At 39.5% G+C, this 13143-nt stretch overlaps 1 protein-coding gene across 1 annotated transcript in view; it reads left to right on the plus strand.

The window, feature by feature from the left end:
* Window positions 1–11346, plus strand: part of si:ch73-281f12.4 (Ras-associating and dilute domain-containing protein-like) — a 30852-nt gene extending 19506 nt beyond the window's left edge. Inside the window, exons 12-16 of the mRNA XM_035181328.2 lie at window positions 2194–2375; window positions 2497–2878; window positions 8580–8704; window positions 9524–9663; window positions 9756–11346. Coding sequence (XP_035037219.1) covers window positions 2194–2375; window positions 2497–2878; window positions 8580–8704; window positions 9524–9663; window positions 9756–9852 — 926 coding nt within the window. The 3' untranslated portion in view covers window positions 9853–11346. The remainder of the gene's footprint in view (window positions 1–2193; window positions 2376–2496; window positions 2879–8579; window positions 8705–9523; window positions 9664–9755) is intronic.
* Window positions 11347–13143: the final 1797 nt, after the last annotated feature.

A 13143-nucleotide genomic window follows, 5' to 3' on the forward strand; every position in this document is an offset into this window, starting at 1 on the left:
TACTTTAAGAATGAAATGATAAGCTGACAAATCGATGAGCTGATTGACACCAAAACAATTAATTGTTTTGGTGAATTTTCAAACAAAACCCCCCCCCCAAAATTATCTAGTTTCAAGTTTATCTTATCAGACAAATAAAAGACGTCAAATTGAGCTTTCGTAACTCGTGATGAGGTTTTCTGGCTATATTGTGACGACAGCAGACGATTTATAGATCATTTGAAATAATAAAAATTGCATAAAAGTGCATGTGCAGCAATTCTATTTAATTTCTTATTTAAATTGTGAAGTAAATAAATATTTATTTCAAATATAAAATCTACAATAATAATAATAATATATAACAAAGTGTTTTTTGTTGCTATGTCTATTCTCTTCTTATTATTAGTGTTCGAATACCAGCAGCATTTTCTGAGCTGTGTGATTTTCAAGTCGACTGTGTTTACTGTAAACTGTTGTAACCAGACTCCCCTTTCAGTGTAACAGTGTATTGTGTTGCCTACATGTTCCAACTTGACAGTCGGCACACTTCACTGCACAGGACTTCATGATAAACAACAGAGAACGCAACAAGTAAAACAATTTGATAATAAAAAAAAAATAGGGCTAAACACTACTGAGAGGCTTTGAAAAAACAGTGTTCAGGCTGTGACTGTGTCTGAAGCATAACTTAATGTGCTTCCGTTTTCTGTCAACTCAACACATTTTCAGTTGTTCATCATAAAGTTAAATGATCATCAGCCCTTCTTCTGTTTCTGTTACATTCTCTGGTAAAAAATGATTGCAACTTTTTGATGGCTGGATTCAAACTGTGAAATGTATGGAGTCCCAAAGCATTCCATATTTTAAAAATCGAAAACTCAGCTCATTATCATGGAATGTTTAATTATTCCTACTGTGTTTTCATTTGAGGTTTCATTGGTGACATGAACCCAATCCAAGTTCTTTAATTTTGGTTGTCTGTGTATACCAAGTTCAAATTTATACAGAATTTACATTATGTAAATGCTATATAAAGATATAGCCTCTGTATCTGACATATTGAAATAACACAGCTTTAGTCTGGTTATCTCCTGAAGTTATTCTTTTAAAAATGATAAGTTTACGAGCCTAAAATATGCGGCATCCATCAGAAAGAAAGAAACTTATTCAGGTGTGATTGTACAGTGATGTTACAAAGTGGAGGTTCTGACAGTGCTGTGCAGAGGGTGTTCAGCTGCACTGTGTGCTCTGCTGGATTGACAGTTTAAAAAGAGGAAGTAAGAGGCAGCTATACTTGTCTTTATTGGAACACAGCCCACGACCGTCACGGGGCTGTCACACAAAGTCAGTGTTTTAAGTTTGTAAACTCTGGAGGCTGAGAAACGTCTTAGTTTTTTTGAGAAAATTGTAGTTTTAGTCTAGAACATAGACTGTGAATAAAGATGGATGACACGACAGCTCCCAAAAGTGAAGCCAAAGCCCCTTATTGTCGCCTGGTGGCTGGCTGCAATATAGGTTATAAACCCCGCCTCCTCCATGTTATCAGATGGGAAAAGGACCAAACTAAAAAGTTGAACTACATGCTATATAATTATTTCAGTTTTTTAAAATAGTTATCAAGCTGATGTATGTTTAAGAGTTCAAGTTTCTAATAAGTTTGGTTTTGATCTGTCCTTTGATGCGAGGTAAAACGTCACTCAGGATTAATGAAGCGTGTCGATACTGTGGCTCCTTCCTCTAATCGCTGCTGCACAGACTTAAAACTACGTCAATGCTGCAAAGATGGCAATGTTATACGAGATTGTTTGGTTTCATTTCAGGATTGTGGGAGGAAGTGGGAATGCATTTTTATTTATAGTCACAATGAAAAAGAAGTGTTTGCAAATTGAACAGGCTTAGTTTGGCTGTGAGAATTCCTCTAGATAAATCCTGTCCTGTGAGTCTCCACTAATCAGCGTCAGTCCACAACCACCTCCAAAATCCAGCTTGTCTCCATTTTCACCTCTTACTTCAGTCAGACTGGCTGTACCCTACGGGGAAAAAATACCATTAACAGTGGCACCAATCCTTTACTTTATTTACAGCTCTTAATTAGGTGTTAAGCCACATATGGCAGCTTTACTCGCGGATTGAATTTCATTGGAAAGCTGTGGTGAAGGTCAGGTCCTTTGTGATGGATAAAAACCAGTGGGCCTGTTTCTCTTCCTGCAGGCAACATCCTGGAGAGCTTTGACAACCACCCGCCGCTCATCCTGCCTAGCAGCACCTTTCACCTGGAGCTGGGTAAACCCATCGTGGAGCCAGCTCTGTTCGAACAGCTCAGTCGTCTGCAGGAGTTCATTCGCCGGCTCCCCTGCAGTGAAACCCAAGCCGAACCTGATGTGGAGGAACAGGTAACAAGCTCCGTCACGCCAGAGCTCAATAACATAACGAAAAGCTGGTGCTGGTCAAGGAACAAGACACTTTGATGTTTCTACATGTGTTATTGATTGACTTTATGTTCCCCAAACTCAGGCTCCCAATGGGACAACCACAGCCAGCCTGTCTACGACCTCACCCTCAGTCAGAGTCTTCCAGGATCCTGTCCATCAGGTGGTCTCTGGACCAGTTACCTCCCCCTCCCCTGAGGCAGACCAGTACTCTACCGCCCTTCCTGCAGAACCTGCTCAGGCCCATGGTTCTCGCAGTGACCTTAGCAGCTGCGAGGCCGTCCTAACCCAGAAGCTGAAGAGCCTGGAGCTGCAGAACACCCTCCCAGGACAGGCAGAGATGAGCTACCACAAGAGCCTGGCATTGGACCCATCCTGCCTGCTCACGCCACCCAACACCCCACAGGGTATGGAGCTGGCCGAGCTTGAGGCTGATCTGCAAGAGGGCGCCCGCCAGCAAAAGAAAGGTAACACACTCCCAGCGAATTTAATATTAAACACCAGTCTACAAACTATAAGAACAATCAATACATGCTGTATTCACATATATACAGTTTATATGCAGATATATACAGTATATACGTGTAGGGTCCAAAAGTCTGAGACCATTTTTGGTCTAAGATTCATCACTCAGGTGGTTGTGATTCCAACATTAAGAGTTGATTTACTCCCAGACTCGTAGAACAACAATACAGGTGCTATTCAAGGAAACATGAGTGTTGCTCAGTTGTTGAATGTTGAAGAAATGAAAGATTTGGGAAACAACACATTAACAACATTGATATTTATCTGACGTAACTGAATCTTCAATAACCAAATTAAAGCAAATGAAAATAAATCGATTCTGTTGAGATCAAGATCAGTAACGATATTCAGCCCCAGTTCAGAATTTTTCAACTTAATACTTTAGGTATGAAAGAGAAATAGAGATTATGGGCTAGTGCCTAAAACATTTAAGTAACATGAGAAAAAAATATTCTTTAGTTTTGGTAAATGGTACATCATTAAAAACATGTCTCAAATGGGGTCAGCTCATTTGAGATATATGTTAAATATGTGATGAGTGACAACTCCAAAGTGTAAAAAACAACTAGATCGGTTTTGTTTTTTGTTGACTTGTGTATTTACATTATCCAAAATGTCTCCAACAATGTTCAAACCAACAGATATCCCCAATTTTAATCCAGGTAACTGGGACATTTCTGTTTGGTTGCCTTATAATTGTGTCATTTCCACTTCCCTGCCATAACTTGAAATGACATACTGTTTGTATTAGTCACTTGTAATGAATCACGATCATTCATTGCCGTTTGTTGCACAACGATTTCCACCAGCAATGGTTGTGAAGATAACAATTCCCATGATCCCACGCTGATTCACGACCTCATCAACCGTCTTTTGTTATTGTTTTGATTGACACACCCAAGTGACATATTTTACATGTAATCAGGACTTGCTTCTTTTCTCTGTTTGACACACTAAAGAAGACACGTCTAAACGAGACACAGGCGACTTATCAAACTCATGTGCACAGTTGTGTGGAGAAAAATGCTGCAAAGAAATAAAACACAGATCAACTGAGAAACACATTCCCCAGTTTAACAACACACTTGTGCAACATAAACCAGTGGGTGTGATTACAGACTGTAAATACAGACACGACACAAGCAAATATGGACACATGCTGTAAACACAGACATGTAACTGAAGTTAATTGTCTGTAAATGTTGTCTGATGTTTTCTCCATTTTACGACTTTTACTAGTAAACACAAGTAAAAGCTTTAGCTGCCATGTGTTTAATTAAGTATCATCGGATAATTTTAAATTTTGACCTGAATCATTAATCTTTAGAATTCATCCTTTAGAGATCATGAGCCATTAAATACATTCATTCACAAATTCTATGATTCATCATAAACTGATGAAACAATAATGAAAATATTTGCTACCATTTAAAATATTTAACGTGGAAGAGTAGTCATTTTAAAAACAGATATGGTTCTTCAGATACTTTAACTTGGCTCCACTCACAGCTGAAAGACATTAAGTGAAGCCCGACAGCAGCAGATAATAACTGAGAGTAAGACTGTGTTTAACATGTGCACAGAAACTGAGAGTAAACCACTCTGCCACCGCACATGATGACGAGCCATCGGCATCTGAAAAGGCCCATTCATAGCTCCACTTAGAGGCAGCAGGTTTTGATTCGGTATCGCACAGCTCCGTCCCCTCAGCTCAAACCTCGTCCTCTGTTTATGTCTTGGAATGAGGTCACCGCCACTCAGTCCTCCCAAAAACCTCACTTCCCTCCTCTGACTGACTGAATCTATTAGGGAAAGTATTTAGTGACTTGACCTTGTGGACCTGCTGCATATTTGTCCCGGGCAGTTCCAGGGTTCCACATAAAGGTGCCGCGACATAAAAGATGTGGATTGCTTCGTCTTTTTACTGACTCTGGGGGTCAGGAATTTCAAGTGGAAGGCGGCGTAGGGTGGGTTCACTGTGCAGAGGAAGGAGTGTTTCCTCTCCCACCCTTATTGTTTTTGGACAATGTCAATGTATGAGTCATTTATAAACTAAAATAATGCTGCCGCTATTGTGCAGAGTATTACATTTTTTAACTGTTTTTAGACGTTGAGTATTTGTGAAATTCAAAAACGATCCACCATGTTGAATGTTTCAAATTCAACTTTTTTAACAACACACATTCTGATTGGTTCCATGTGTACATACTGGAAGCGAAACCTTGAAAAAAACGTGTCACAAAAAAATTATAAAAGCCGCAATATGGCTCAGCAAAATTATTTCACTGATGTGAAAGCCTGGACTGACTCTATACAGGTTATTTCACTGCTTCAGATGTTTATCTCTCGAAGTGGATCAGGTCCCCTCCATGGCGTTCAGGTTTAATTTGTCTTCTGCCTTTTGCTTTGACATGAAATCCTTCGCCATCATCTCATGGTTCAACTCACTGCTTGTCACATGAGGAGACTCTGGGACATGACTGTTCTGCTGCTGCATGGAGCCGACACTTTTAGTTTACAACTGTAGCATCTGATTAATACCTATTATTTTACAACTTGAGTTTTTTTATTTTGATGAACGTAGGTGCTACCGCTGATATATGAAAATTAACCAAAAGGAACCAAAGTAGGCAGTGTGGTCGGTGGGCAAATAATGTCACCGGTGTGAACCTGAACACGGGTAACACCATTATCACAGACTTCCATAAGAAGCCTTAGTATTGATATAAACAAAATGTGTCAAAGCTCAGTAGAAAAACACTTTTAATCATGACATACATAAAACATGGGTGTTATATTTTCATCAAGTTTTACACATCTTGTGTTTATTTCATTATCTTATTGCGTTCTTCTGTTTATTGGCACTGACTCCAGAAGCAGCACCTGCTGCTTTTTATCTCAAAGAAACAGATCCTTATGGTCACAAACCAGTCGTGGATGGAAAAACACATTAATTCTCATTTCGTTTTGTAGATTGTTTGGAATTTTGTTTATATTTAGTAGCAGATTTTGTCAAAGTTTGTCATTTGAGGGCTGTCATGGTTGTTTTTTCACTGCCTGGAGTGCTTTTGTTTGTTTTTTCATTTCTGCTCTGATCTGGACCCCTAACTTTGCTGTTGTCGGCTCTGTTAAACACAAATAAGAAGTCAGGGCTGTGGGCCTCATTTAATGATAACGATAGATTGTAGAAGTTAGAGGGTTTTATATGAGCATCGCTACAGATTGAACTGATTTATCTGCTGCTTTAGGAAGACGCTTTTTTTCATAGTCCAAATTATTTACCCAATAAATACACAAGTGAAACCAAACGTTTAGGGTACATAGTTGTTGTAGTTAAACAGTTGTGTGGTGGATTCAGGAGCGACTCTGATCTGAACCTGAGCTTCGAAATCGCTTTTCATCACATGTGATTTTGTTTGTACATTAAGAGGTTCGACCTGTGTTAACATGCTCACGAACAGACCCCCCGGTGTTGCTGTGTGCACGGACAGAGGGGGTTTAAGCAAAGGGATTTTTCTTTATCTTCACTCTCATTGGTTACTTGTTGCTTTGTGTTTTCTCTGTTAATACTTTTATCAAAAGTAATTTGCTTAAAGGGTTTAAGGATTATACGAAAACAAACCATCTGGCACCATCTCAGGATTTATACTTGAAAGTAATTGAAAGCATGAAAATGTAACTTTGTTAATTTTATTTACAATATTAAACACTAGGTTCAATATTTTGACCAAACATGAGATACTTCCTCATGAGAATGAATTATTATACCTTATTTACAATATTCTCCAGTAGTTTTTTTATTGAAGATTTGTTATATTGTAATTGGGGATTAGTATATTTAATGAATATTTAATCATTATTAATACAGTCTAATACTAAACTTTAGAGATACAGTTGAAACTGAATTAATCGAATTAATGAATTTGTAATCAATTGAATGTTTACATCATTTCAGGAAAGTGCTGGGTTTTTACACCCTGATGGGAACTCTGTTATATCATGTGAGCCGTATATCGGCCTGCAGCGTACCTACCTCTGTGGTTTTGGCTCACAGCTAATGTTATTTTCAAAGTTTGGTAATCCTTTAATCTGGCCCCAAGAGTTACAGAGAGGTGGTGATGTCAGGAAAGAAAAGAGCAGTGGCCGATCCGTCATGGGAATTTACAGTTGGGTTGGTGCGTGGAATCTTAATCGGGGGGGGCGCATTGTTCGGGTCAGGTCCTGCGTGGGGGGCAGACGGGCTGCATGTTGGGAAAAGGCGGAGGGAAGCTGGTGGTGAGGAGGAGCAGGGGAGCAGGAGCTGCAAGGGTGGGAGCAGGCTGTTTGGGAAGGCTACTGGAGCATGGTGACGTGTCCACAGCTTCATGCTCCACGTCTGATTTTGACTCAGAGGCTAAATTAAGGTTCTAAACACTTAATCTGCATCAAAGCTTGGTCACAAAACTGCCTCAAAATCTCACAATATTAAAGCAAGAGTTCTTCCCGGGCCCATACCACATCCTACCACCAAGTTTCATGGTCATGCCTCCGTTAGTTTTTGTGTTATCCTGCTAATCAAATAGAAACAAACAGGCAGACAAACACAGACGAAAACCTAACCTCCATGGTTGAGGTAAAATGTTGAGTTTGCTGTCCTGCCACCATTCATGCAGTCGGTCTTTAAACTTTAGACAATTGAAGGCATCACACTGCACACTTTTATTCAGCATTTTTTACATAAACTTAACTCTCAATGCTTGCATCACAAAAACAGCAGCTGATTGGCCAATATTGAAACTCACCATTAGCTAGAGCCCTACTGTTGTTACCAGTTGCTACTCATGTTTTGAGAGTCAGTGTGTTTCCATCATGATCGAATATAAAAACAGACCTAGACTCCGGGTTTGGAAAGTGAAGCTAATACAGAAGTGCTTGAAATCTGTTTTCACTCAAATAAATGATAAATAAATAGATTTTAACAGAAGTCATTTTTGTAGACTTGTGTTCATTTTGTAAATCATGGTCCCATTTAGAGTAAAATAGACAATTAAGCACCGCATGCATTGGGACATGGCTTGGGACTGTGTGATTGACAGCAAGTATTAGCCAATGGGTGCAGGTTGCAGATGTAGGTGGGCGTGCAGTGTCCTCATGTGCTCAGTCAGGCTCCACCCCCGGTCCTCCAATTATGGTTACTTCTGGTTTCAAAAAAACAAGATGGCGCTGGACAAAATGCCAAACTTGAGGCTTGGTGGTAGTTCACAAACCAATGTGTGATGACACCGTGTCTAGTGGGACGGTCAGAGCTCAGTGTTAAAAGGGTAAAATGCAGCTACAGTCATTTACTGCAATCTACAATCAGTGATTGGTCTAAAATATAAACATTTACATAAAGAAATGTCTGGTACGTTTATATAATTACTTTTTTTTTAATTGTCATTTCTATTTTTCAATATTGACCAGAATCACACTGGCCTGTGAATGTTTGACTGTATTTACACTACAGCTTTTAAGTAGAGAGCATAATTATGTTGTAAATGTGTATAGAAGATTTCCTGCTGTTACACTGGAGGTCTCCAAACGTTTAAACTAAATTAGCATATTATTAATCTACTCTTACAGCACTTTTATTTGATACGATTCTGTGTTTCTCTGTTTGTTCAGCCAGTGGATGTGTTGAGAAGAAGAAAGAAAATATGGAAGAAGAAGAAGAGGAGAGAGAGGAGGTGCTCATGGTGGAGCTTCACAGAGGACCTCACGGTCTCGGGCTGGCGCTCGTAGATGGAACGGTACGTCGTCCTGCTCCTGATATTAACCGTCCTCCACCTACTCAGTCCTCTCTCCTCTGTTACTCTGCTTTGAGCGGTTTGCAAAGGTCAGCTCTTGTGTGGATTGTTTCAGATCAGCAGCAATAGGAGTCTAATGGTTTCACACAGTTTAATCCACTTGAGTAGCAGAGAAAAACCTTGTGTAGCTGCTCAGATCTCATGTAAGTGATAAATCAGATCAGACTTACCGCAGGGATTTTACCTCAACACACTTAAAGTACACAGCGACACATGTTGTCACAGTATGATCTTACAGTCCAGAGATTCGGTATGAGAGTCAGTATGATACATTGTATTTCAACAGGAGGGCAGCTCTTAAATTATCATTAACAGGATCTTAATCAGACATATTATAGCTCTAGAAATGATAGATGTTCTGATACCATTTTACCTCTCCCGATACCATTTTGGATACCTGGACCGTGTATTGGTCGATATGGTACAGAGTACTGATGTGATGCCAGTGCATTTAACAACTTATATAACAGCTCTCAACAGCTATTGGTGTGCTGTGTTTTCATCAAAACTACAGTATGGAGATTAAGTCAAATTGTCCAACATCTCATCTTCGTCATCCAGGGACTAGCTTCTTGACTAACTCTGGGATATTAAAAACAAAACAAATAAGACATACATTTATATATTTTGCCTCAATCTTGATTTATTTAATCAACACAAATGTCTGAAAGTGATTATCTCAGTGTGCACACTGGTCACAGTAGGTGACTGTACAATCTCTGCAGATAACAGGAATCTCTTTCTGTTTTTATCTTCTCATAGAAAACGCCACTTAGAATGAGCGGGATTTATGTGAAGTCAGTGGTTCCCGACTCTCCTGCGGCTCAGTGTCAGAAACTGAGAATGGGCGATCGCATCCTTGCTGTTAACGGCATCAGCTTGGTTGGTATGGAGTATAACATGTAAGCATTAATACAAGCAGGTCTACATTATGTTTTGAACTCTTCTCAGTGATGCTTTGTTTTTACAACCAGTCTCTGTGTTTTCATTTCAGTGGCAGAGAACTGATTCGATCATCAGGAGACTTGCTCAAACTGCTCATCGCCAAGATCGACTCAAAGGCAAGCAGCAAGGGTTCGACTAAATGCTGAAGAAATATAAAACGTTGGCGGACAATTAAGTGCAACTGGGGATCCTGGAGGACGTCAGGTTCATCCCTCTTGCTGCATTCAAAGTTAGTATTTGTTACAGGATGGATTCCCCGACCAAAGGAAAACACACTCCCTGCTTCTTATTTCAGACTAATTGTCTAATAGAGCTGTTGTGTGTGTGTGTGTGTGTGTGTGTGTGTGCGCGTGTGTGTTTGTGTGTGAGTGTGTGTGTAAAAAGCATCAAGACAATCAGCCAAAGAAGCACGACTGACTCATTTTGCTTATACCAAACAGACTGTGGGCAGACGGAGGGTGAGGATAGGTTTTTAAAAGGTCGTTTTGCAGTCACAGCTTCTTTCTGGCCTATAAACAACCTGTGTCAGGCTTCTCTCTGTGCTCATAAACCAACGAGGAAAATAACTGCCTGTGGCGGTTCGCAGACTTAAAACATCTATTTGAAAACAGCATTCTGTCTGAGGAGCTGCTGCAGGATCGTTCATGTCTGGGAAAATGGCTTAAATAATGGCTTTTATGGCTATTTTAAAACGTCTGTTACAGTATTAAATAAAAAAACATCTTACCCTGTCATTTAGTCTGTTAAGGCACATTCAGGCAAGATCAACGTTCTGCGTCCAACACAAATGAAAATGCTGATTATATTATATAGAATATATTCTTGTTTTCAGAAGATCTAGAGAATTGTGTGAATCTGCAGCTTCCGTCATCTTTATGAAGCTGTACAGTGAGTGTCATGCCATCGATAAGATGTTCGGACAAACTTTAGTGTCTTGGTCCACTCTCACCACCATCACAGTGTCTTTTTCTGCAAGAAAGTCGGTTAAAACCCACTGTTCATTATCAAACATCATTATCAGAGCTTAAAAGAATCCATCTAGAGGTGGTGGAGACCAAAGACAGAGATAAAAGAGTAAATATGGGACTTGTATTCATCAGTGGGACACAAGCACAACTCCTAACCAATGATAATGTTCTGTAAGTGCTGGATGTGTAAATATGCAACTTGAAAGGTGATGAAGTGTCTGTGTTGTGTTCACCACTTGAAAACAACTGGACAATAACGCCAAATATATATTTTTCATAAAACTAAAACTCTGCCATATGTTTATATTTTAGCTCAAGTTTCAGAAATGAAAGACATTCTTTTAAAATGGGACACTCTCTATTAAACTTCCTCTGTAAAAACATTTTACACATTAGTAATATTGAGGATCTTCATAAAAGCTTTTCAGTCTGTAGTTTGGGCCAAAACCATAAAGTTAGTATCAAATCAACCAACAGCCTTTTGTTAGCTTATGTGATTATTTTCATTACAATCTGCTGCAGCCCTGAAGCCTGAAGTCTGTGTTTTTATCCCAAACGTAAACATTGTTCAAGTAAAGTTCAATTTTATTGAAACACACAAAGTATTCAATTTTTTTTTAATATTTATGTTTCGCAGTATTTCTGAATAAATAACTATTTTCACTCTGAAAACCTTGCTCTCTTGTTGATTTTGCACTGGTGGTTTTGTCCTTATTCGTGAATCTTCTCCTTCACTGTGTTTGTCCATAAAAGTAGCAGCAGCAGGTTTTTGCAGTGAATTACATGTGCAGCTGGGATTTAAAAGCTTGTGCTGGGTGGAGCAGCGGGAGGCTGCTGGGTGTGTCGGCTGCATGGCACGCTTTAGTGGCCGCCACCAGCCGCTGTTTATAGCTGCTGTGTGGTTTCCACCAGCCAAGCACTTTCCACTGACTCCAACACAGCACAGTTCAACCTCTGTGGCCCCCTGAGGCCACAACTGAAAACACTGCTTTATGCTGGCATAAAGATTTGAACACTCTGGCTAAAATTACATCCCTGTGAAGACACATCATGTGTAATTAAAGTGAAAACGGGCCACAAGGTGCTGAGTGTGAAGCTTCCTGCAGCTTTCAGACACACAGTAAATCCTCTTTTAAGACCAAACTCTCCTGATTGTGCAGAGGAGAAGTGTGTGTATGCACAGCAGGCGTCAGCGCTCACTTCTGAACTGCATGTTCATATTTATTCATTCATACAGGAGACTGATTGATGATAGTGTCAGGCGTGAAATTTAGTCAGCGAGCAGCTTCACAACTGACAAACAGCAGCTCATAAAACTTTTTAAGTCAAATCCTTGTGTGACGTTTATGCGGTAAGCAGCCGTTAAGACTTGAAAGCATGTGGAAGTTTATCAGAGTTCACTGGTTAATAAGAGAACCTCAGAACTTCTGCAAATTCAAATCCTCGTCAAGCTACAACAAATAATGTTGGATCAAACAAACTAGTTTTACAGTTACAAACAGATGACAGTAAAGGAGCCGAGAGGAGGAGCTTTCTATAAACACATACCATAGAGACGTTATGTTATTTCATTGGTTTCTGTCTGATAACATTTTAAACTATTTGTTAAAGTTTAAGTCACAGGAAACATTTTACATTTATGTTGACAATGTCGGAAATGTAAGGTTAAAGTTTCAGTGTGCAGGATTTAGTGGCATCTAGAGGTGAGGTGGCAGATTGCAACCAACTGACTACACTAAGTGTGTAGGAGTCTATGGTGGCCTTCAGGTATCATAAAAAAAAAAAAATCAAACGGCTCTCTCTAGACCCAGTGGTTGGTTTGTCCATTCTGTGCTACTGTAGAAACATGGCAGACTCAACAAAAACACAACAATTATTAGTTTCAGATGATTATTCACTAACAAAAACATTATTATGAATATTATTTTCTGTTTCTGCCAATACATCCTCCTGAAATTGGCACATTGGACCTGGAAAGTCATCAGTGTCATTAAGAACAAACATTTTTGTTGTGTTCAGACATGAGTAAATGATTTTGACAGTGAATCTGACATGTCATGAACTTTAACTTCATGGGTCCTCAAACTAGTTTAAACCACAACAACCAGACTGTTCTTGTGCAGGAGACTGTGAGTTTCACTTCTAAAACCATTGAGTGATTAGTGAACTTTCTAGTGGTATTTTTCTAACATGGGACGCACTTGCGTGTTAACTGGTCGTGCATTAACATTTACAATAACTCAACAGTCGTATCGTGAATTCTACTGTGTAGCCTCGATAACAAAGATACACGATTTTTTTAGATTTCTAAAACAACAAAAGCACTGAAATATATCGGTCCAAAAGAGGTCACTGTTGAGGATCATTTATGCTGCATTTACGTACAAAAAGAGAGTTGTCTGTTCCGTCACTGCCCACATACTTATGTGCGTGGGCATGGCTAAGTAATAGATCCTCTAGAGGGCAGCA

This window comes from Hippoglossus stenolepis, chromosome 16, assembly GCF_022539355.2.
Source record: "Hippoglossus stenolepis isolate QCI-W04-F060 chromosome 16, HSTE1.2, whole genome shotgun sequence".
Lineage (NCBI taxonomy): Eukaryota > Metazoa > Chordata > Actinopteri > Pleuronectiformes > Pleuronectidae > Hippoglossus > Hippoglossus stenolepis.